Below are 21,880 nucleotides of genomic sequence, written 5' to 3'. Positions count from 1 at the left end.
TGTGCCTGGTGACAGGACCAGAGGCCATGGACACAAACTTGAAACAGTTCCTCCTGAACGTCAGAGAACACTTTTTCCACCGTGATGGTGACTGAGTGCTGGAAAGGGTTCTCCAGAGAGGTTGTGGAGTCTCCCTCCTTGGAAGTACTCAAAAGCTGTCTGGCCATGGTCCTGGGCCACTGACTCTAGGTGGCCCTGCTTGAGCAGGGGGGTTGGACTAGATGACCTTCAGAGCTCCCTTCCAACCTCAGCCATTCTGCAAAATTGCTCTGGAGTTGTGAACTGAACCTTCAACCAGACTAGATAAGAAATGCAGACTGTTTTCTCCATGTTCAGACTTGAAGCCTGTGTTCTGGTTGCCTGTATTGTATCTCAAAGAAACAGCAAATTCAGGTTAACATTGACTCTTTAATTTTCTTCCAGTCTTTCTCTTATTAATACAGAAAGTATTACAGGACAAATTATTCTGGAGAGTTTTTCATGCTTTTTGCAAAGGATCATACTATCTATTTGCCTTTTTCCCTGAGCAGCATCTCCACGTTCCCCATATAGGACATGATATGTACAAAACTCTTTAGTATATGAACAACCTGATCCTTTATTACTGTGTTCTTACGGCTTACTCTGTAATGCTATTTTCTTTAATAGATCTCTTATTTTAAAGAGATTCAGTTGAATAAAATAATTTGCAATGACTTTAACAGGGAACAGTCAGTCATGTAGCATTGTTTGGAGAAATGATCAGCTGACCTTCACAAAATAGTGCTTGAGAGCAGCCCAAGAGGAATATAATTCAAGAAATAGAGACCTTGCTTTCATGTTTTCCAGGACATTTTGTCCTCTAATCTTACAAAACAATAGAAAAATGACTTTTTTTTTGGAAAAAGGAGAAATGGCTTGTGTCTTTATGTACAATTAAGTTTGGTTTGAGTAGAGAAATTCTGTTTCTTCAAATTATCTATATAGTTTAAATAAGGCTGCCTGTTGATTACAGCAAATATTAAAGAAGTGAATGGAAAAGAATGGGATCAGAAATTACTTGATTTTTAACAATAAGCACAATATTAATGATGTGGCTGAGAAGTCGATATTCTTTGTAGCAGAGGAGAGATACACAAAGCATGTAGTAGTTCTTGAATGGCTTTCAGTAGTTAATTCATAATTCTCCATGGTAAACTCAGCCAGGCTGCTGAACATTATGAGATGAGTATTACAGCAAGCTGAACTTAATAAAAAATTATTGAAGGATGTGTGGAAGAATTTATGAAACTCAGAAAGGCAATGCTAATAGCAATTCGTTTAAAAGGCTGGCTTAGCTAAGTTTAGTCTTACCTAAAACTCACAAATACTTGAAAATGGCAGACAGAATGAGTATGTTAGTGTCTCACATGCTTTGATAATCTGCAGCTGTGAGATGTGTTCCTGGACTTAGAAAGAGTTTTTATTTGTGAAATAATAATTGTGCATAGAATTAACTTGAAGTATTTGCTCCAAAATCTTAAGCTTAGCACTCTAAAAGGCATGGTTGTATCCAGTTTCCAGGAGGATTCTGGATACTGACAAAATATAGTCATTTACAATGTCGTTATTGATGATGTTATTATTGAATTATCTGTGCAGAAATATGTTAGTTTCTAACTTGTTTTTACATAATTTTAATATTTTGCTAAGTACTTTTTCCAATCTTTTAATCAAGAACTTTTGCAGTTGTTTCGCTAGGTCACCCTGAAGTGTTTTCCGCTGAGAATAAATGGATTTTTTTTAGCCTTTCTATATAACAAGGACTCTTGGAATCATCCTAGTTGTCCTATATTATGCTCTCCCGAGACTAATATCCTTTCAGTGTAAAGGTGACCTAAGTAAAATGTACTTTCAGGTTTAGCTGATGATTTTGTTGTAGTATCTTTTCTCTAATTCATAATTCATCCTTTTGATATTTCTCATTATGTTTTTAATTACTTCCATGATTGTAAAAACAATCAAACAAACCAAACCAAAGCACCCCCCAAAAAAAAACAAACAAACAAACAACCCCAAAAACCAACAGCACAAATAAAACTCACAAAACAAAACCAAAACAAAACAGGAGGGGAAAAAGCCTGTAGTTGTATAAGGCATCTTATGTAGGCTTATTTCTATAAACTCTTGAATGGTTTAAGTTGTGTGTATTTAATTCAATATAGTAGGGATTCTCTTTCCTGAAGTAAACTGTATGCTTGTTTGCAGTCCTACTCTGTAACTCATGCTGTTGAGTTGACAGACTTTATTTAAATTAGGTGAAGTTTATGAATACTTACATTCATTGAAAAATAAAATCTTGTGACAAATTGTGAAAATTTTGAAAACTATTACTTACAAAGAAGGGTGAATTTCCTATATTTTGAAAGAAATTGTCAATTTAGCATTGTACTACATGGAAATTAAGGATCTTTTTCAAATCAACTGGACAAAATACATCCATGTATAACCATTATGCAGGTTACTTTTTATCTTGTTTTTTCTGAAGTGGAAAAAATATTGTTATTGCTTTCTTGTATAATGATCAGAAAATGACAGCTCTGTGTAACAGGAAACCAACCAGCTTTTCCTTAATTTGCTAATAGAGCAAATTATGGGCCAAAATAAAACCCTCTAGTACTTTTAGTTCTCCATTTATCTACTCAGCCTGAAAAGGTCATGTTTAGGCTTAATACCACAAAATATAGGCTATTTTGCATAAAGATGAAAATCAGTGTCTGATTCCAAGGAGCAAATCCTCAGTCACAGCTAAATGGCTTCAAGTCAATGGAGCATAATATCAAGTCAGTCATACTGTGCCAGCTTAGATGGCTTCTCGGTTATGGTCAGGCAATGGCCTTTTGTATATAAATAAATAATCTGAAAGGGGAAAAAAGTATCCTGATAAATTGCTGTGTATATTAGTGGTTAGTAATATTTGCATTAACTCATGCTCATATATATATATATTTATTTATATATATTTTTTTTTAATTTTTATTGATTTTTTAAGTAATAAAAAACAACCTTTGAAAGATGATGGAATGCTGCAGAGGAAGAAACATTTGCAGTACTGGTACAGCCATTCTCAACAGAACAATTAGCTTATGACCTTATCACTTATAGAACAGACTTCACTGTGTTTCTTATGTCTCCAGAATTTGATGTAAATGTTGCTAATTTCTGCTGCAGAAAAGTATGTTGCTCCCTGGAATATCCAGGTACTTAATCCTGGAGTTCTCCATTAGACCTAGAGTTTCTGGTGTTGTAAATTGAGAAATTACTTTTGACAAAGGTTGTAAATTTGACATGATCCGTGGTTTCTCTTCCTGATCAGAGACAAGTTCCAACTCAGGAATAAATGTTTTGGATAAAGCTACTGATGCGGCCTGTCTTACTTTGAAGAGGATTCCATTTTGATAAAAGTGAAATATGTTTTAATTTTTTACCAGTTTCCACAATAACCTAGAAGGTGTTGGAGAGGAGAGTGAAGGTTTAGACAGATCGAAGAAATTACTCTTCTTTAGCACCTTCAAGTCCATGAGCCATGTGAGGTCTTGTTTAGAAGGTTTGGGCTGGAAAGTAGTCATCTATCTTCTCCCCTTTTAGTGTGTAGGAAATTATACAAACACATACAATTACCTGAGTATATGGAAGTGTTGTTTGTAAAGGCTTACAAATGATAAAACTATTTTTGATCAAGGCTGCTGATGTATTGGTAGTGTAAATTACATTTATATGCAGGCATCAGGTGAACAAGCGATAACAGAAGAATGAATGAATGAATGACTGTAAATTTAAATAGGCTGTAACAAAACTTTGAATGTTAATTCCATTGTCTTTCTGCTACTAATGTAATGGAGTCAGTAATTACATATCTGTGAATGTTTATCAGATACATTTTTAGAGGAGTTAACTGTTCTTACAACATACTACTGAGATGCATTTATTAGTATGGTTAGTTTCTCTATGCTATTTTTCTTAGTGTAAAGAAAGACCAAGAAAGAAGACAAATGGTAATTTTAGCTACCTACATCAGACTGAGGGACTTGTGAGATTCTTTTAATGCCTTATCAGTACAACCCTTTTGTTTGTTTGTTTTTACAATAAGTGTTGTCCTGAAATAATTACCTACAAAGCTAACATTTCTTGGGGATTTGGTGCACCTAAGTGAACAAAGCAGAGTCTTCATCAAGGGTGGTCATTCAGTCTTCATTAGCCAGTTTTAGTAAGATACACATAAAGGAAACATGTAAGTCAAGCCACCTAAATTGTTTATTTGCGACATTATCATTTAAGAAATACTCAAAAATCTGTACTTCATTTATCTCCAGTAGCAAATATAGTATCAATTAATTAATTAGAATCTTCTCACTTTACTTCTTTCACTACAGAAACTGTGAAATTTGAGCTAGTGGACTGAATTAGAATTTTGGCTTAGTAATAACTGATGCCTCAGCCTTACTAGTCGTCAACAGTAGATTGAGTGTCTGCCTAATTTTTTTGAGGATTTTTCCTAGTACTGGTATCTCATCTTACAGATCTTGACCCTGCCTCTCTGGAGTTGAAGTCTTCCATGTTCACATGTCTGATAGTATTCAGGAGGCACCTTCTTGCATCAGAAAGTGCTGAAACCTGAAAGAAGCAAATGGGTAGAGCGACTGTATTTCACATGAAAGGAAGCTTGTTTGGACATTGACACATTGTGTAGTATCGTTGGGACTTTGTTCCTTGCTGTATAGAATGGTCCTTTATGCCTTAAATTGCCTGTGTGATGTTTTTCTGACTGAAGACAAGTAAATGAAAGGAGTTCTAAAGAAGAAACTTAATTCAAAATACATTTTCAGTAACATAAACCCATTGGAAATATTTTTATGTGATAAAGACAATCTGATAAAACTTCCGTGAGAAACAGGAAGAAGCCTCCCTTTGCCATACTCCAGCTATTTTGCTATGATGTGTGTTTCCCAGATCAAGAAATCTAAATCAACAAGTATTGAAACCTTAAATATTTTTGTTTGTTTTAAAAATAAGAGGTTTGTCTTGAAAATGTCAGTGGCATCCGTTGGACAGACAGGGCAAGCAGCATTTAGGAAAATTTGTGACAATTTTTGTGTTATATTTAGTTTGGTGGGTTTTTTTCTTCCTACGCATCCCCCCGGCACCCCCACAAGAGACATGGTTTTATTTGGACCAAAAGAAATTTAGAAAATCTGGCTGAGGAAGATTAACAGTCAAGTGAGGCAAAATATGTGTATACAGGGTGGTTGTTATTGTTGTTTATGCTTTGTCTTTTAGGCTGCGTGTCTTGGGAGACTGAATAAATAAAGCTGTGTTTTGAGTAGCTAATCTGCTAGTCAACAGAGTACGAAAGGGAAGGCTTGTAGATGCCAAGCTCTGTTGGGTTAAGAAGCAGAGAGGAGATACAGGGGATCACTGGGAAGCAATCCCTAATAGGGAATTGCTCCAGGTGCAAATGCCAGAAGCGGGGCCTGCCACCTTCTTCTGTTTTGTAACTTGTCACAGTTTGCCTACATTTCTGACAGGTGGCATAGTTTTTTTCTTCACATCACTGAAACTGAGATCTATAATAAATGACCTCTAACTTTGTTCTTTTGCTTTATTCTTGTTTCAGTGTTATGGACAACTGCAAATGGAAAAAAAAAATGCTACCCATAGGGACAAAAGCAGAATTATTTAGAATTGCTGACCCAAGCAGTTTATTTCAGTGGGGATTTGCTTATCTGCTTAATGGGATTGAGGCCAAACTACCAGTGACTTTGCCCCTATTCCAGTAACAAAAATAATTTTCATAGGTGATTTCTTTATGGAGAAATCACTGTCCTAAATCAAGAACTGCTTTCCTTGTTGCATGAGAAAATTCCTGGATTCTGGATTTTCTCAGTTACATTTTTAAGAGCAGTTTAGTTTTGAAAAAAATGCTATTGTGCCATATGTTTACACCTGTTACAAAATAGCGTAGGAACAGCAAGTAATATTATAGTTCTATTTGGTTTACAGATATTAGCATTTATGTTGTTTCCACGCGGATCACACATTCTTTTATTCTGCTTGGGCCATCAGCTAATGAAAATAAATAAATTATACATAGCTGCCTGTTCACTGATTGATTTAAATGTTCTCTATGCTTTCATAAGTAGACTGTTATCTGTTGACTTTTCTGTAGTTATTTGCACCAACAAAACTGCAATTTTCTTTCTAAAGGAAGAATTTTCCTTCTCAGGTTTATACTTGTGTGTTTTTCGTTTGGTTTGGTTTTGTTTTTTTGTGTGTTTCAGCTAAAGCAGTTGTTTTAAGTCACTGGCATAAAGCTAGTAGATGCTCGAAGGAATTATCTAAATAATTGGGTTTAAACAAATGTAGGATCTTTACCTGTGTAGACAGTGGAAAGGAACAGAAAATGAGCATCCTAGACCACAAATGAGATAGTGCGTCTCATTTTCTGGACATGAGCAACAGTTGTTCGTGTCTCTCAGTCATCAGGAGATGTGTTTTGTCTAATGGGTCTGATTTAGTAATCTTTTTTCCAGATTTTCTCTGGAAAATGTTTCCCCAGGGGTTGGAACAAGCCAAGTTAATAAAATTTTTGCAAATGTCTAGAATCCTAATGGAGATTTACCTTGATGACAGTCCTATGTATGGTTTGTATAGTTGGGTGGTAACTGGTAAAAGGAAAATACTGGAGGACATGTTCAGTTTCAGTACTGTCATGGCAAGAATATTTAGGGATAGATCATTGTCTTTTCTAACAGTGCTTTCCTGGGTATTAATAGATCTTTATTTTAGATCTTTATTTTTATCATTATTCCGCGAGGGTAATAGGGAAAATTCTGCCTTTTGTTTCTAAATTATTTCTGGTTTTTGTTTTTTTAATTTTTTAACACTATTCTTTCACAGAAGATAATTTTTTACTGAGGTAGAGGCCATCTTGTACTTTTATTCAACAATCTCTGTTTGTTTTTATACACTTTTCAATATTTTTAAAATAAAGATTTGTAAATTACGTTCTGAATTATGAAATCCGTAAGGCCAGTCTGCTAATGTTTGTTTATTTTTTTTTCCTCCCTTTTAACAGACTGATCAATTTTCTGAGTGTAGTGTCTGAGAACTGAATTCCTTTTTCATCCAAAGTTAAAGTAGACAGTTGATATGTTGAAATGTGCCATATTTCCCTAACACAGGAACTAAACTTTAAAGGAAAATGCACAGCTAAAATGGGAACTCATTTAACACTAGATTCATTTCTTGGACTACGTTTGTGAATGAGATGAGGAAAAGATTGATAACTTACTCAGTGGCATATATTGTGCAAATATTCTGTAAGTAATAAAACAATATCAGATCTTCCCATTATAATGAACCTCACAGTATTGCACAAGAGCTGTGTGAAGGTGACATTATACATAGCTGAATATGAAGGAAACAGGGCAATTGTTTATTGGCAACAGGCTTCCAAGTGAGACTTTGTATGGGACGTCCCTGAGTGAGACTCTTTTGATATCACTGATTCTTTTGTAGAAACAAATTGTATAGCAGTAATAGAGCTGTGGGTTTTTTTGTTGTTTGTTTGTTTGTTTTCCTCTCTTTAATGGTACTTCATGGATTTCTATTTCTTTTCTCTCAATAAGGCCTATTCTGAAAAGTCTTTCTTTTTTTCTGTACCAGGAAGGATATGATATGCCCTTCTTGTATTAATTTAAAAGTTGTGTCTTTTTAGTAGTTCCTTCAGTTTGTCTTTTTGCTTCAGTTATTAAAGCTTTTGCAAATACAAATAAACATCCTTTTTAGCTCCGTATGTTTTGTTGCATATTACCAACTGGAGTGCCTGATGCATTTTTAAATGAACAGAAAGATTTAATCCAGGCACTGCTAATCCAAGAAAATCTTACAAATGAGTAGGCTTCATTTTTGTGTAATCGGCTTTTTGGTTCTTTTTAAGGAGAAGAATGTACGTAATAGTTTTGAAGCAAAACTACTAAAACCCATGTGTTTTAGGGGAAGAAAAATTGTAGCATTAATTGATTCATTGGTATTCTCATGGTAGATAGAGATATAATCTCTCCTTCACATTTGTGGTGACAAATATTAGCTAGATTCTGAGAATAGGAATGAAAACCTAAAATATTTTTTAAAAATGCTTTATAGGGTCAAATATATGTGGCTATCTCAAAACTGTTCATGAAATACGCAGATCAAAACTTCTTTGGAATTAAAAGTTCTGATGACCAGCTATGCCTTATAAGGAACTCCAAGGGCAATCTTCTGCTAATTTTTAAGATGGAAGACTGAAGAGGCAAAATATAATTTTCCTTTATCCTTGTAGTTCACTCCTTCCTTTCCCTCATGTATTCATCTCTGCTCTTATTTATAGCCTTACTGATTTGTCAAAATGTTACTAAATGAGCTAATTTTTCTATTTCATTCTTTTTTTCTTTTAGAAGTCCTAGAAAAGCCACCTTGTCTCCTTGCTCAGTTATTACTGCACAGTATTTGAGTTCTATCCTTATCTTGTCTGTCTTCACATTCTCTATTCTCAGAGTGTCTCCATTTCAGTGTGTTTTGTAAAGCTGTTTTTTATTTCCCTTCCACCGCGGATCCTTGTCAGTTTGTAGACCATTTCACAAACTCATGTATATTATGTATATTTTATTGGAGGTCTCGCACCTTCCAGTTTTCTGGACTTAATTTCTCTTTTGTGCCCCTTTTTCACTCTCTTTGTTTCTCTCTGTCCTTCCTTCCTTCCCTCAGCATTCAGCTTCTGTGCAAGTCATAATATTCCAGTTTTCTCCACTTTTTTAGCTCATGTTAGATATAGGCAGCTTCCACGGTGTCCTTGAGCAGGGAGCTGAAGGCTTAAAACAAGATGGATTGTTGCATTGATCCTGATATGCTGTATGTGTAGCAACTCACCTAGAGCACAGTCAGTGCAACCTCACTGAAATTAGGTAACTTAGGAGACTAAAAAGTCTCTCCTAAGCATGTTTGACATCAGGCTTACTTGGTAAAAAAAATTCTAAATAGATTTTCATAGGAATAGGTAGATGAATGTATTTAACATGAGGGCCACCTTCTAATATGTCTCATAGCCTGTTTTTAAATTATTCATGTGATGGAATACTTTCATGCAAAAGTACAGCTACAAAGAAGCATTTTTTTTCTTCTACACTTAGATTTCAGCTAAAATATCTCAATCTTGAAAGCAACTAAAATGTTCATCTCACAATAGAATGTGCCTAGATGGATTTATAAGACAGTGCACCCTTGTCTGTAGCAAAATATAGAACTTAAATTAATTTAAATTCAATACAATACATATTTGTATGGAAATTCTGAACGTAATAACCATTTCTCTGTCTTTCTAGCTACATTTTTCTTTCATCTAAATATCTGAGTGAATGACAATATCCTGCTGTGATTTTGTCTAAATCACAATAAATATAACATAATGCAGCATTTTCCAAAGCTTCCAATTTTTAATGAAAGTTAAAAGTTGCTGTACTGGTATCTTTTATTTAGATAGCCTTACTCTTTAGACAGCCTTACTCTACTCCTTTGCCTTTGTTAGCAACCTGCTTTATTTCATTTTATATATATTTTTTGTTTAAGACCACATCAAGTTGAATTTTTAAATACCTAGAATCTGCTTGTCTACATACAACACTAAATTGTGCTATAGGCTATATAGAGGTCCTCCCAGCCTCCTGCTGAAGTCCCTAGGAGCTCTGAGAATGCAAAGACAGAATATGGGTACAGAGCACTTGAAGTTTAAGCTTAAACATTCCTTATCCTTGTCTTCAATTACAGAATCTCTTGGCTGAAAAGGTGGAGCAGCTGATGGAGTGGAGCTCAAGGCGTTCAGTCATCCGTATGAACGGAGACAAATTCCGAAGATTTGTGAAGGCTCCGCCTCGTAACTACTCTGTGATAGTGATGTTCACTGCTCTCCAGCCGCAGCGGCAGTGCTCTGTTTGCAGGTAATTTATACCTTAGTGATCTTTTTCATCTTCTTCACCACAGTTTTCAAGTGAACACTTTAATCAATGTGCAGTACACTGAGGATAGTTCTTTACATGGGATAGATGCTTACTATTTAGCAGGCTCATTTGTTTGTTACAGCATCTTTTCAACTGCCTTTTAGTCTATATGCCAAATTTTAGAAGCCTTCCTATTTTTGAGTTTTATTAAATCACAGTTGAATAAAAAGTACATGACTAAGGAAGACTTTAAGAAATCTGCTTTATTTTATTATCAGTTGACCATGATCTTTTCAAAGATGCCTCATGACAGAAGTGATCCACTACCATTTAACAATATGACATTTCACTGATTTCTTTAAATAAGAGATATCCAAGGCTCTGATGAAGATGGGAGTTACCCTGTAACTTTGCAGTTTTGGAGAGTTCTTACATGCAAGCACCTTTTTCCACAAGGACGTGCTTATTGTGGAATACTGTCTGACACTGCACATTGATATGTTCTGGTGACTCCTTTTAGAATATGTGTAAGAGTGGCTCTGGTATTCTTCTAAGTTCAAGATCTTTCTCTGCATGTTCTTAGTTCAGTAAGTTAATCCAAAATTGACTAATGATAGGCATGGAAATAGGGCCAAGAGACTGAAAGGTAGTCATGCACTTAATTACCTTACTAAATCAGAAGCTGAGCTAATAAAACCTTATTCAGACAAAATATGCCTTAGAAATTATTGTTTAGTAATAGATGGGATTAATGTGCAGGGAGTTCTAAACAGTATTTAAATAGGCAGCAAAATACTCCATAGAACTACGAAATACATAAACTACATATGAAGAAGTGTTATTTCTTGGTTTTAAATAGAAGCACTTTAAACAATACACAAAGTTGGTAAATGCACCATCTTGTTAGATCGCTTAGGTGTTGGAATATGTGATATTTACAGCAGAAACTTTAACGTCTGTACCTGTAGTCATGTGGGTTTTATTGGATTTTTTTATTATAGATTGTTTGTCATGGAAGTCAGTTGGCCAGTTTTGAGGGAGAGTATATAAATTGCATTCCTGTGACTTCATCTTCCACATCTGAACTGTGAAGGTGAAGGAGTAGGTACAGAAGCTTTCCAACATTCTTAAGTCAAAGTAGATTTTTCTTTAAAGCTTCCAGCACTTGACTGCTGTTATTTTTTTTTCTTTGTGTGGCCAGAGTTCAACTTTACGAGATGAAATAGGAGTTGAAAGTTTACCTTATGGTTTAAATCCCTCCTTATTTTCCTACTCAGTAGATAAAGCTACAAGAGATGCACTAAGTTCAGCTTTATAAGGGTCAGTGTATTCATCATTATAATGGCCATAGCAAATTTTTTCCCTGTATTATGTATATCTCTTTTGTAGGGCATCTGAAAACAACATAAATATTACTATTATTAAGGAAGTTAATTTTGCTTACGACTGTATATTGTTTAAGGAAGTCAATTTTGCTTACAACTGTATATTGTTTACTGTGCTGAAAAGAGCTTATAAACTTTGTCCTGTAATATACCAGGCTAACCATTTATGTACAGAAGAAACTGAAAATCTTTGAGCATAAAATGAAGGAAAAAAATCAACATACTGCTTTCAGTTGCTTTTGTTTAAATAAATGTGAAGTTGTGATCCGCTTTTTCATGTCAAATAAAAGGAATTTAATGAGGTTGATCGTAGTGCACATAAAACCATTATCAGGAAAACTGATGTTTTCAAATCAATGACTAATTAATGGACAGGAGCACTGAAAGGATATACAGAACTCAAATGCATGCATTACTTTATTGTTAGCTATTTACTAGACACTTTGCCTGAAGGAAAAATAGATTTTTTTAACTTAATCTGTAATGTTCTGTGAGGATGCTTTTGTCCAAGGTTGAAGTTAACTGTTCCTCATCAAAATATTTTCAGAACAATTGCATACAAAAAAAATCAATGTCATATTTCAAAAATGAAAAAGCACCTAGACTAAAATCTTTACATTGAATAACTTTGTCACAAGAGTTGGTATTTTTTTTCCCCTATAAATTGAGCCTGGTTAGTTTATGCAGCACAGGATTATTGGGGAAAAAAAAAAAAAAAAAAAAAAAAAAAAAGGTGTTATCTTTTCCCTTTGATGGCTAGATTTGACATTTCAATGTTTTGTCTCTTTTAAATGTCCAGTTTATAAAGAACAGGGGTGCAGTATTTTCAAAAGGGAAAATAAGATGTTTGTATGCTGCTGTTGCTTAGAGCTACATCAAATGCTAAGCATAAAAACCACAGCATTATGCAAAAAGATAACAGGATGGGGAGCAATGGTAGGAAATGTGGTCCTCTTCTGGAGAAGAGCAGTGAAAGCTGGTCATCATTAGAGCAGACCATTGCAGATTTGGACATTTGAGGCCAGAAGGATCATGTGCATCCTATATTGTTAAAATAAATTTTATTTTTTGTATAGCTAATTTTGTATTTGGTTATATTTAGAATGTTTGTTGTTAAAATGAGCCCCTGCTTACAGTACAATCAGTATGAGTTTTCTGACAGGTGTTTTGAATGACTGTGCCACCAAAGATTGCATTTGGGAAGCTAGTGACGTCTTTGGCACTCTTCAAAGCAAATGCAAAGTCAGTGTGGTGGTCCAAGTTCTCTATCAGACTAAGGACTATTGTGCCTCTCCATTTGTGCAAAGTACTATAGTTTGAATGTTGCCTAGAAGGTATGAAGAAAGGATTTCTCCCCACACCAACATCCTTTTTAATGCTGGAGAAGCTCCAAATTTTGGATGAAATTTGGTTGAGGTGATCTTAGCCTAGTCTTAAAACACTTGGAGGCATGATACTTCAACATTTTTTAAAAGTCTTACCTATTATGTAGCAAGGACCTGCATATGTAAAGCTGACCAAATTTGTCTCAGGGAATCCAAGGCTTTTCTGTGCACAGCAAGGACATTGTAACATCAATCACTTAAATATCACTTGCTCTTAAAATGCCACATACAAAGAAGTCTCTGAGACTCCAGATATTTGGATAAAACTTTTCAGTGAAAGGATTTGAATTTTTTTTTTTTTTTTCAATAAAACCAAAGCATATTATTTTGTAGTAGTTCATTCTCTAGTAAAAGTTACTCAACATAAGATCTTTTTTTTCCAATGGGATGAGTATGGTTTCTTTACCATTGCAGGAGATTAATAGATAAGATTATCATCTTGAGAAAGATCAATTAGAATTTTTTTTGACTGCTCTATTTGCCAGTTTTTTGAAACTTGCCTGTTCATCCAGTGCTAGACTTGTTTCTTCCTGATATACATCATATTGTGGTATTTAATGCTTTCCGTTCACTTAATTTTGCTTGATTTGCTTCTAATTTTTGGTACTATCCCTTTTCAATATACACTTTTAAAAATTAGAACTCATATGTCTGAATTACTGATTACTCTGCCCAAGACAAATTCAGTTGACTTATAGATGTTTCTAAAAGACAACTACTAGTTTGTCATCTTTGAGACAGTATTCATCTTAATGAAATATTTTCACAAACCGTCGACTAGAAAATATATCCGTAGGCTATCTCAATCAATCCAGCCTAACACATGAAGGCTTCTGTAAACCAGCAGCTCTGTGTATGCATTAGTAGTGCTTCTAGTCATGCCTCTGGAGTGTTTTTCAAGGAAATTCTGTCTTTATCCTAAAGCGAATTTTGGAGCACAACATTTTCATCTAGCTTTGTGGACAAGCAAGTTTCAATTTTCTGGTCCAAAGAACTGTTGAAAGCCATCTGATGTCTTCACAACTGTGTGAGTGGTAGCATAAATATCAATGTTCCTGTTGACACATTTGTTTAGGCTCAATATAAAGTAGCTTGTATTGAGAGACAAATTAAACAACAGATTAGATGTCCTATGTGCTTTCAAATGTGAAGTCATTGGTGGTAGTGGGATGTGTTTCTAACAGTTGGAGATGTGTGGGTTTTTTTCCATGCTCGTTTAGAAATGTGCTTGATTAAACAGTTTTGTTCCCAGGAAATTAAACATGGTTAGTCTTAATTGACTTGACGTGTTATTACTATTCTTGGTGTATATACTCTGCAAAAGCACAATGGAAGGAGATACTAAAGAGTCTCTTATGAACTGTGATGATTAATGAGTTTGGATTATTTTGGTTTGGATGAACAGTCAGAAATAATCTAAGTCTAAACAGTGATTCCTCAGGATATAAGACCAGCTTCCCTTTTTCCTTTGTGCTTAGGTTTTCACTCAACTAGATAGTTGCTCTCTGTTACCCACATCATTCTGAAAAAAATCACTTCTGAAAAAAAATCACTTATGTATATAAGAAGGAGAACAAAATAATAGTCACTCTAACAACAGCATCTTCACAGAGATGAAGACTGTCTCCCAGACTGTACTTTGTATTGTATCCAGGCAAATGATAAATACTAGTCTGACTTGAATGCATTTTTCTGTGAAATTCTCTTCCGGCTTCTCTGCTCTTCATCTTCTTGCCTCTTGCAATCCGTTTCCCCATTTTATTATCACTACATTTTCCCAAAGGGATCAGCATCATTTTATGAACAAGACTTCAATGAGTGTCGCCCCGTCTCCACTCAATTATTAGTGCTTTGATTTTCAGCTGCACATGGGCTTTGGGTCTAGCCTGCTGAAACCATCACTGTGCTGACTGTTCCTCTGCATCTTTCATAGTTATTATTCCCTCATTCTTTTTGTTTGTTGCTGTAACATCTAATCACTCCATAAGCAAATTAGATGAGGTCTTTTGTTTTACTTTCTAAGCTCTACTTCTTTCGTCTCACTGACAGAAGCAACCATCTCTGCTTTGCTTATGGGTGCATATCAGAGATGTCCTGTTTTTTTGCCAAACATTGAAAAGATCAGAGCAGTGTCAGGGGCTAAAGATGCTGCATTTCAGTGGATAGGGTCTGTAGCTTGACTTTTGCCATGAGTTTGTTATGTGATAAAGGTTAAAACATGTAAATTAGACATGTACATCTCTCTGTGAATTTCAAGCTACCTGAAACAAATGGATTTTGTTTTACAGGCTTTCTACTATGCTTGTTTATGTCTCTGAATTCCCCAATATTTCTTTTAAAGATATAACTGAACCTGTTTGAATCATTGCAAATCAAGATTAAATCCTAGAATTACCATCATAAATGATCAGGAGGAAAATGGAGAAGTGCAACAGAGGAAGACTATAGTAATGCAGGTGATCACTTGAGGAGACAAACTTGTAAACTGCACTAAATTGAAATTTGTGTTGTTTCAATCCTGGATGATGATTAACAGTATTTTACTGTGGAAGTAACAAGCCTGGTTCCACATTCTTGGAAAACACAATTTTGTACAGACAGTATTTATGAAGAAGCAGCTAGTAGTGGTTGATAACGGACAGGAGTTTGTGTAGCCAGTAATTCTCTTGGCCCCCTACATTGACTAGACTATTGTATTTTTCAAAGTGTCAGCACTGATTACTTCCATTAGTTGAAGTAGTGTCTGTGTCTATAAATACATGTGTGTAAATACACATATGAAGTATATACATAAAATATATATGTAGCATGTGAGGGAGATTGCAGATGTGGCACATGTTTTCTAAAGACTTTTTCTGTTGTATTTGTGTGACAAGGCTGAATTCTGTCAAATTATTAATGGCATCTATTGGAACAAGTTACTGCAGAAAACCTGCTGCAGAATGAGCTCCAAGTCAACTGATTAAGCTATTCCTTATGTTTTTCTTAGAGGATTATGTAAAAGGTAGGGTATAATTCAATATATAGTTTGTGTGTGTTTCATAAAGGGCTCTGATTGTAACTACCTTCTGCTGTTGACTCACAATGTGTACAAGTAAATGATAAAATATATGACAAGAGATTCCACATAATTTTATTAACATCTGCCCTATCAATGAGACCTCTGAGAGGAGGTTTTTAATCTAGAAAAGACAGGAATTCTGTTGTTTTCCCTGTTCAAGAAGGTATCTCAGAAAATTGTTTTCAAGTAGCTGACTGAAGAGTTAGGTCAACAGCAGAATTTTGACAATCAAGGAGGAGTCATCAGAAGAAATGAGATCCTCTGCCTTTCATTTTTTTGTTGGTTGATCAAGAGCGGGTAGTGAGAAAGGCATTGACATGTTTCTTAACTGCACTAAGAACTTTTATTCAAAGAAGGAACAGGAGATGTGGAAGGAGCAGTTGGAAGTTCTGCCATTGTTTTTTCAATGCACTTCAGGATCTTGATAGAATCATAGAATCATTTTTGTTAGAAAAGATCACTGAGTTCAACTGTTAACCTAACACTGCCAAGTCCACCTCTAAACCATGTCCATAAGCACCTCATCTACTTGTTTTTTTAAACACCTCCAGGGATGTTGACTCAAGTCTTTCCCTGGGCAGCCTGTTCCCTTGCCTGACAACCCTTTTGGTAAATAAGTTTTTCCTAATATCCATTCTAAACGTCCCCTGGCACAACCTGGGGCCATTTCCTCTCATCCTATTGCTTTTTACATTGGAGAAGAGACCAACACCCTCCATGTTACAACCTCCTTTCAGGTAGTTGTAGACAGCGATAAGGTCTCCCCTCAGCCTCCTTTTCTCAAGGCTGAACAGCCCCAGCTCCCTCAACCATTCCTCACAGGACTTGTTTTCTAGACCCTTTACTGTTTTCATTGCCCTTCTCCAAGTCCTGTTTAATAGGACAGTAATTTTATACTTGACTCATAAGATACTCTTTATTCTTCATGTGGTCACAATTTTAATTTTCTTATTTTCTTTTGTATTTTGTTTTGTTTGGTGGTTGTTGTTGTTTTTACTTTGCAACTTCTACAATATAAGACCTCATAGCTACTTTTCATCTGTAGAATACTGAAAATTTCATGGGATGCTGCAAGCAGAATAGCATGGATTTCAGCTTGCTTTCTCTTGGTATGGATATCTAGGTTGCATAGAAAGTGTAGCTTTCAACTAGTATCTATACTATCTTCATTTTGTTGTGTGTGGAGAATTTTTGGACACTATTTTATAGATTCTTCAGTGCTTTTTGTTGTGACATTATAAGCCCCCCAAAACAAAAATGAAAACAAATAAGCATTCTGAATTTATTATCTTCTTGATACTGAGAAGAAGTTAAAGTATGAACATAATCCCTTCCTCTCTTTGTTTTGGGAAAACCATTCTGAACAAAAACCAAAAGTTGTTTTAGAGGTAAATTGTAGCATTGATCACAGTTTACTTTAAACAGATGGAGAAGAACGGGTAGGTGACCTGGTAGTAGATTCTTTGCCAATTGTACATTTGTGTTTTGTACAGTCCATAATAGTGCCAAAAAATAATGCTTTACTGCTTTCTTTGGCAAAGAATTCCACAGTCTCTTTTATTGGTTTCCTCGTGTTCTGTTTGTGTTTTCCTTACTAAAATGTTGGACTAATACAATAAATTAATCTAATTTAATATAGTTCAGGCTATACAAATCTGATTATCTGCCATAGACATCCACATAATTAATATTTTTAAACAAAACTTTTAATATTTCTTGAGCACCACTTGTGTAATGTAAGAAATTTTTGTAGAGAATTTGCTTAGCAGCTTTTCTGTATGTTGAATTTTCCAAGTAAATCTAATAGTAGTATTCCATTTTGGTCTGGCCACTGTTTTCTAGTAGCTGGTTAATATTACTGTTGTGCTAGTTCCTGTGTTGCTGTTATGATGAAATTCGTAAAAGGTGACTGTAACAGTACTTAGAGCTAAATCTTACCTATCAAAAAATCCTGTCAAAATAACAAGAGCAGTGCTAACATGTTATTATCCTGGTGAGTTCATACCAAGTGTAGTTCTGCCCTATGTCTTTGTAGTAGTTCATATAATTATTATAATAGTGTCATATAATTAATATTACTTCATAGAAACAGATGGATAGAAATGATAGTAACTAATGATAGAGATAAGTGGATAAGAAGTGACAGAGTTTATATTGCCTGATATTAATTGGAGGTTGAATTTTTTTCAGCCAAGTGCTTATGCTTTTTACTATTATTGTATCTGAAAAGGAATAGCCAACACTACAAAAAGATATTAATGTGATTGCATCAGCATTGTATTAATTGGAAATTATATAGTGGACTGTAGCATGTTCTTCAGTTCTGCATGTAGGAATCCTGCCCCTCCTTGTTTCACTCTCTCTTCAAGAGCTGCCATGAGGGTGTATTACAAAATGCTTTGCTGTCTTCAGTCTGAGGACGAAATTGTTCTTTGAATCTGTTACAGAAAAATCTAAGACCGCCTTTTGCAAAATTATACTTTCTGAAGTATACTTTCTGCCTATTATATTCATTCAAAATAGTTCAAAATTACAAAATACAGGGAGGTCAACAGGAACAAGAGTGTGCTCTCAAATAGTAGAGGCATGACTGGAGTATTTGAATTTCCCAGAAATACTATTTCATCACGAGTAAAAGGTAGACTAAGAAGAATGATGGAATCAAGATAAAGTGATTTTTATCTTGTTCTTATAATAAAAATGGTCTGACTTTAATATAGCAAGTTTAACAGAACAGTGTCCTACAGATACTGAAGATTTTACAGCATTCCTTTGATGTTGTCTGACTGCCCTCTTCAGGATGACAGTGAATATCTTAGTCTGCTTAATGTTAGCATCTGTTTCTAGAAATAACCAATCTAATGCCTGAATTACATTTTTTTAATAATTGCAACTTTGCATGTTGAATAAGTGTGTTAAGTAGCAAATTTTACTCAATTAGGTAATAAAGGTGAAAGTTGAGTTTTGTTGTGGTACATAAGACTTTTTCTTTAGTGGGGTAAGGCATCATAAAATTTTATTTTAGCTTATTTTTTTTTTATGACGGACATTTTTTGTGTACAATATGTTCCTTGATACAACACAACTCTGCTGTTGTATAATAAATTTCAAGCCTAAGGCTGATCTCAGTTATGAGAAAATGGGAAGGGTCTTATGATATCTATGGTCCTATCAACCCCTCCCCACTCTTTGCTCTCTCAGAATACAATATGTATTATGTATGCTTAGTGTGGAGTTTTTCTTGCGACAGATTTTTGCATCTACTACTTTTAAGTAAACAGCATTCTGCACCATCAAATATATGAACTGGTTTTGTAGAAACACTGTTTTGAGAAAAGCTGCAGAATAATTTTATTTATACAGCTTTGGCATTTTACCACATGCGAAGATAAGTTTCCGACTGGTAGAACCTTGGTTTGGACTCTACAGCAGATATGAATATTTAGTAATATGGAAATAATTAGCAAACTAGCCTGTGTAAAGCCAAAAGTACTGCAAGGATTCTTTCAGTTTGTCTTTGTCCTCCTCTGAATTATTTGTTGATAAGAATTTGTCCTGTGGAAGAACCCATGGTTTTATGGTTCTGTGATGGTGTGTTTAGAGAATGTCTCTGATGGTAAGGATCGCAGAATTCTTCTTCTGGAATGGCTTTTTTCCTTTCCCCTTGGTGCAGACAGAGCAAAGTTGTTTGGTTTGTTTTGTTTTCTTTTAGAATGAATGAATGAACAAACAAAGCTCAACCAACCAAAAAGACCTCGCCTGAGTATAGAACCATGAGTAAAGCCAAAAGGAGGCGTTCTGACAAATTTGAGTAGCTACAATATGATTTTCTAGTGGTGACAGGAGAGATTATGTAACCCTATATGTTGTGCAAAATCATCCTTTTTAGCACTTTTAAAACAAGTTTTATGAAAATTGTGTGTTATGCTACTTACAAGCCTATTGTTAATTTAGTTGATATCATTTCAACAGTGCTTAGCAGTTTCTGTGGCTCTTTCTATGGCTCTGCTATTTTGGGAAAATTACTACTGTCACGTTTCTGTGTTATTTTTCTATTGGTTTCAGAATTCGTTATATGCAGCTGCCTTCAGCAAGTAAATCCTGATATGGTACTCAAGGGCCATGTAAGCATCTCCTTGCATGGATCTGTTAGGAGATTTGCGTGGTGCTTGCCACTCAGGCCACTCCTGTTTTCAGAGACTTTTAAATACGGAAAAAACTACTTTTTGTTATCATCTTGGAATGTCTCTGATATAGTTGCACTTAACAGATTTCTAATTTTGGAGAAGGCACATTTGGAGCAAAATGCTCTATAACTAGCTGAAACTTTCTTTAATTGATGGTACGGGTGTTGAGAATGGTACTGCAAGTGTAACTCATCTAACTGCTGCATCTGGTTAGAGAATCAGCAAATGCCACATGGATGTATGTTTGTTTCTTTTCCTTAACAGGCAAGCTAATGAAGAATATCAAGTACTGGCTAATTCATGGCGCTATTCATCTGCTTTTTCAAACAAACTGTTTTTCACAATAGTGGATTATGATGAAGGGGCAGATGTTTTTCAACAGGTAAATGTTGGATACAATAAAACAATCCTAATTTTTAGAACTACATGCTGATTCGCCAAATGATACCAGACAAATTATTTTTTGTGTGCAGGTGTGTACCTCTGTGTTTTGTATACAAATTTTTCCTGGTTAAAAACACCAGGCACTCCAGTTTTCATGACACTAGCGAAGACAGGTTGTAGCACTAGCCACTTCTAGGATTTTCTAAGTATATTTTATAAGGTTTGTTTGTAGGTTACATTAAATGTATGCATTTTTTTGTTTCATTTTTTCATTATATGTATGTGATTTTTTTTTTCATTTCTCTTTTTTGTTAATGTCATTTTTTAGAATTAATCGCAGTGCAACTAACATTTGCATTTACAAATTTGCTTTATCTCTAGGGGAAAAAAGCTCTTAACTAAAAGAGCCTTTTAATTGCTTTTAGGTAATACAGTATTCTTCAACTCTAGTAATATTTGTATTAATCTGGAAGTTCTTCAGGGAAAAGAGATTGGTTTAGATTTTATATATTGGTTATGAAGAGTGAAAATTCAATTGTTAGAGAACAGTCTAAGGCTCCCTCTTAAATTGAGTAGTCAAGGCAAAATACATCCCTTGCAAATTAATAGTAAATACTGACGTGCTTTTCTCTGATATTTGTCTGTTTATTGAAGCTAAAAATGTAGATTGGAGAGTGACAGATTTTGAAGTTCTCTGTTTTTACCACCTTTTGGTTAAGTGTATGCTTTAAAATTTTCAGGGGAAAAGTTTAATACTTATTTTTTAAATTACTCTGTTTAGTAAATATTTTTGCTTTCAATTGGCATCTTGCAATGTGTTATGTAAAGAATGGCTATGAATGGCTTAAGATATTGCTTTAAACATTTTAGTGCCTACAAGTTTTAAGATCATCTTACATTATCCTACATGGTTACAATAATAGAAAATAGGCTCTTTGATCTTCCCTTAAGACAATCAATACATATTAAAATAGTCGGTCCAACTTATTCCATGTGTAAAAGGGCACAAATTCAGCTTATTTCAGGTGATATGCATTAAAAGGCAAGTAAAATTTAGACCAAATTAGATTAAAATATATAATTTTTTACTGTCTTTGAGAAAAAAAGTGCTTAAGAAGAAGTGGTAGCAATGGCAATTTAAGATGGGAAATGTAAATCTGACCTTATGTTTATGTGTGCAAACCAGTCATGTAATACTGATACCATAACAAAAAAATCTCAGAAAGTAATGTGACCGATTTTTGTTTCAGCTTTTACTCTATTTGTAAAGAAATGACAGAGCAGTTGCAGAGTAACTGCCCCCACACTCTACACAATGTCAGAAGACTTCTGTATCTCAAAATGTTTCTGTGTCTTGTAAAATATTTTATTAAATTGCTTCACAACATTTGTCTTAGCCTTTCTCAGAATACTTTTTATTTTTGAATCAGTTCATTAAAGGGGGCACAGATGGAAAATAATTTAATAGCTCATAATTTCTATTGAT

General features: G+C 34.7%; 1 protein-coding gene across 2 annotated transcripts in view; it reads left to right on the top strand.

Annotated features, from left to right (window-relative positions):
- TUSC3 (tumor suppressor candidate 3) overlaps positions 1-21,880 on the top strand; it is a gene marked incomplete at its 5' end in the record, with an annotated part of 133,891 nt that overhangs the window by 34,881 nt on the left and 77,130 nt on the right. The window contains 2 exons of one of the 2 annotated variants that reach the window (XM_082051659.1): positions 9,823-9,992; positions 20,275-20,392. In XM_082051659.1, the coding sequence (XP_081907785.1) occupies positions 9,823-9,992; positions 20,275-20,392 (288 nt within the window). Of the gene's footprint in view, positions 1-9,822; positions 9,993-20,274; positions 20,393-21,880 lie in introns of those variants that run through there. The other variant, XM_082051660.1, reaches the window with a different exon arrangement.

The sequence above is a fragment of the Streptopelia decaocto genome, assembly GCF_964273445.1.
Source record: "Streptopelia decaocto genome assembly, chromosome: 4".
In the NCBI taxonomy this organism is placed as follows: Eukaryota; Metazoa; Chordata; class Aves; order Columbiformes; family Columbidae; genus Streptopelia; species Streptopelia decaocto.
The sequence above is the reverse complement of the archived record's forward strand: the minus strand, read 5'-3'. Positions and strand labels throughout refer to the sequence as shown.